The 3,830-nt window shown below is 32.6% G+C and overlaps 1 protein-coding gene across 2 annotated transcripts; it reads left to right on the top strand.

Annotated features, from left to right (window-relative positions):
• The first annotated feature begins 80 nt into the window (after nucleotides 1–80).
• Nucleotides 81–1,971, top strand: LOC111384833 (E3 ubiquitin-protein ligase UPL3-like). 2 transcript variants are annotated; one of them, XM_023009166.1, is made up of 4 exons: nucleotides 81–238; nucleotides 326–445; nucleotides 1,367–1,541; nucleotides 1,662–1,971. In XM_023009166.1, the coding sequence occupies exons 1-3, from the start codon at nucleotides 122–124 to the stop codon at nucleotides 1,430–1,432; spliced, it is 303 nt and encodes a 100-aa protein (XP_022864934.1). In that variant the 5' UTR covers nucleotides 81–121; the 3' UTR covers nucleotides 1,433–1,541; nucleotides 1,662–1,971. The 2 variants fall into 2 exon arrangements, with proteins under 2 accessions (XP_022864934.1, XP_022864933.1); XM_023009165.1 differs by having other exon boundaries at nucleotides 1,367–1,516; nucleotides 1,662–1,966.
• Nucleotides 1,972–3,830: the final 1,859 nt, after the last annotated feature.

Below are 3,830 nucleotides of genomic sequence, written 5' to 3'. Positions count from 1 at the left end.
AAAAAAAAAAAAAAAACAAGAAGGGAAAAAAATGCTTCTTCGAATTTCTTTCCGGAAATTTTCTTTTAAAATTTCACATTTCCAATGTTGCTTAATCTCATGTCATCAGCTACTTGAGATAATGGGGGAATTCACCCCAGATCAGCAACGGGCTTTCTGCCAGTTTGTTACCGGTGCTCCCCGACTTCCACCAGGTGGTCTGGCTGTACTGAATCCCAAGTTGACAATTGTTAGAAAGGTAAAATGCATTAAGCCAAATATCAAATGAATCTCATAGTGGGTTTATGCTATCAATGGTATAATAACATGCATACCTTTGGAACAGCATTCAAGCACGGGCAACAGCACAACCAATGGTTCTGGTCAATCTGAATCTGCTGATGATGACTTGCCAAGTGTCATGACATGTGCGAATTACTTAAAGCTTCCTCCCTACTCCTCCAAGGTAAGAGTGAGGTTAATGAAATTATCAATTTTTTCTTGGTACTTGTTACATTTTATATGTGATATGAAGCATTTCTAAACAGCGTGCCAATAATGAGGTTTAGACTAATAAAGTGTGCATGCACTATATTTAATAAGGGAAATTGCAGCGTTGGTCTTTAACTTAATGTAGTTGCTCAATCAGTCCCTCCACAATAGAAGATAAATTTCTATAAAATAGTATCTTGCATGGAAACATTCCCCATTTCTAATTTCTGGGCACCGGTTCTAATCTGTGAAGCAAAATCTAGCTTTAGAAATTTGGATACTCGAGGGTTACTTGAAAACGTGACAGAAATTTTGTATAGATTCTCTTTCAAGATAAAAAAGGTTGAGAATACCAACTGCTACTTGGGCAATGGTGTGGGGACTGATTGTGCAATTTTCCCTATTTAACATAAAGAGTGCGTTTGATTTCCAATATTTTTCATGAAAAATGTCGGTTTTTACCAAAATTCCTACTTTTGTGTTGTTTGATTGATATATTTTTGCGTGGATAATATTTTCCTTCTTTTGGTCACATGACCATATTTTCCTTGAAAATAAGGAAAATATTTTCTTTAGGAAGAGTATATTTTTATTTTTCAAGTAATTCTCTCTTATTTATCTACTAATAAAAAAATGGACAAGTATAACATTTTTTAAATGAAAATTAAATCAATCACATATAATTGACAATTCCCATGCAAATAAGTTCTAGGCAATTTAATTGTCTGGAATTTATTATTATTATTTTTTTATGTAAATTCCATGCCTGCAATCGAACACACTCAATATCTTTTCTAAGCAGTCTGCTAAGTGATAAACAACCAATATCTGGTGATATTGCCCTTCTTTTCTGAGGACAATAACTATAAATTACCATTTATGTTTCTTTGATCAGGAAATCATGCACAAGAAACTTCTCTATGCAATAAGCGAAGGGCAAGGATCTTTTGATTTGTCTTGAGTCTCCGAACTAACTGGCTGGATTTTCGTTTTAGCATATCAGAAGCCTTACCTTCCAGGTTAACTGACAAAATGGCTAGTTAAGGTCAGTCCTCGCTTTAAGATAGAAGTTAGATTCTAGTCTCAAAGCATTTTCCACAATTTGCGAACATTGATAGACAAACAAATTTCTAATATCATTTTATCTGGTTTTTTGGCTTTTGAATTTGATGATGGGAGTTTTCCTTCAGATTGATGGGTTGTCTTCTATTCCTGAAAGAGCTTATGAGGTATTTTTTGGTGGAGCTCTGGTGCCTGTCCTTGTAAATGAGGGTGATAATTTTTTCATTTCCTGTCTTCTTTCCCTATCGTATGAACATTTGTTAGTAGATATGTATATCTATAAGGGCGTGTTGCCTATTTCCTTTGATGGCCGTACGTTTGGATGTTAGTCGTTTCATTTTACAATTTTGTCATTAATGAATCAGCCATTGAGAGACTTACTTCTCGAATTCTCTTTTACTCGAGAATTCACCTATCTATATAGGGTTGTCCATCGTGTGCAGTTTTCAATTTTCTAAAGGCAAGTAACTGAAGTAAGCCATTGCTCACCATGAATTTACTGAATTATATGGTAGGATTACAAACGGCCAACTTATATTGAAGTTTTAATTTCAGCCCCACTGAATTATATGTTGTTTATAAGCGGGTATTGGAGTTTTTCTTAAAATTTGATTACTCTGTAAGAAATGTGTTTTTTCTTTAATCGACTATTCTACGCTAACTAAAATTTTCTGTTTACATATGTTAATTGAGGGATCGACCAATTTAATCGCAATCGAACTTTATTATTTTGCAACAGACGAAGTTGAACTATTAACATGGACATTGTAATTTGAGTGTTTTATCCCCTGTTTGCGTAGTTTCATTTCGAAATTGGTATTTACTGAGAGAGTATAAAATATAATAAAATTGAGGGAAAATTACAGTAGAGGTTTCAAACCTTTAAAAAATATTAGCAGGCTTTTTCGAAACCTTTAATTTGTTGCAATTGTCGTCCCAAACTTAAAATATCAGTAGGCTTTTCTTAAACTTTTAATTTGTTGCAATTGTCCTCCCAAATCTTTTGAAACGTTGCGACAGAGGTTCTTTTTGATAGTTTTTATTCAAATATCTGTTAGTTAATTAAGAAATTTGATTTGGACCATATTTTTAATATTTTTGAAAATGTAAAATAGTAACTTTTCATTTGTTACATTAAAATAAGTTAGAAATTAAATTTTAAAAAAAAAATCATTGTCTTTTTCCTCTCACCCCACCTCAAACCAAAATTAGCACCTCCACCGCCACGGTGAACCTGCATTCATGCTTGAAGTATTGAACTTGAGCTGAGGTTAGAATTTGGGGATGATTTCAAGATTTTTGCGATCTAGCCCAGTTCATGCTCATTTATTTTGAAGTCAAACTGTATGTTTTCTTTTGGGTTTCTAAACAAAAATGGTCATATGTGGTCCTTGAAGTGAGTTTTGGTTCTACATTTTGAACTCAAACCGTATATTTTCTTTTGGGTTTCTTAACAAAAAATGGTAATATGTGGTCCTTGAAGAATCTATTCTAAATGGAAATTTGTGCTTCTCCCGTGTAATTATGAGTAAATTGAAGTGAGTTTTGGTTCTAAATTTTGAAGTCAAACAGTATGTTTTCTTTTGGGTTTCTAAACAAAAAATTGGTAATATGTGGTCCTTGAAGAATCTATTCTAAGTGGAAATTTGTGCTTCTCCTGTGTAATTATGAGTAAATTGAAGTGAGTTTTGATTCTAAATATTACATGGATTTGGGTTTAATGGAGTTCTTTTATCATGAGTGCAGGTTCACATGACTAATGGAGGTGGAGGTGGAGGTGGGGTGAGAAGAAGAAGATGATGGGTTTTTTTTAATCTTGTTTCTTATTTTTTTTAATTTAATTTCTAATTTAATTTAATGTAATAAATGGAAAGTTACTATTTTATCTTTTCAAAAATATGGTCAAAGTCAACTTCTTAGTCAACTAACAGACATTTGGATAAAAACCGTCGAAAAGAACCTCCGTCACAACGTTTTGAAAGGTTTGAAGTGACGGTTGCAACAAATTAAAAGTTTGGAGAAAGTCTGCTAATATTTTAAAGATTTGGGGCCTCTACTCCAATTTTCCCTAAAATCAAAATGAGCTTTAAGTAGAGGCTCTTTTGTTATACCTTAATTTATTCACTCTGTAATGATATTAATTTTCTTTTAGGGGTGTAATCGTTGAAAGAAAGGCTTCTTAATTCGAAATAATAAAGATATTTTGATAGAATATGATAATGAAAATCTTGAAAGGAAATAATATTAGTCATGCAATTGGTAGGCTTATGATACTTTGAGCAACTCGAATATTTTTA

The sequence above is a fragment of the Olea europaea genome, unplaced genomic scaffold (assembly GCF_002742605.1).
Source record: "Olea europaea var. sylvestris unplaced genomic scaffold, O_europaea_v1 scaffold3020, whole genome shotgun sequence".
Lineage (NCBI taxonomy): Eukaryota > Viridiplantae > Streptophyta > Magnoliopsida > Lamiales > Oleaceae > Olea > Olea europaea.
The sequence above is the reverse complement of the archived record's forward strand: the minus strand, read 5'-3'. Positions and strand labels throughout refer to the sequence as shown.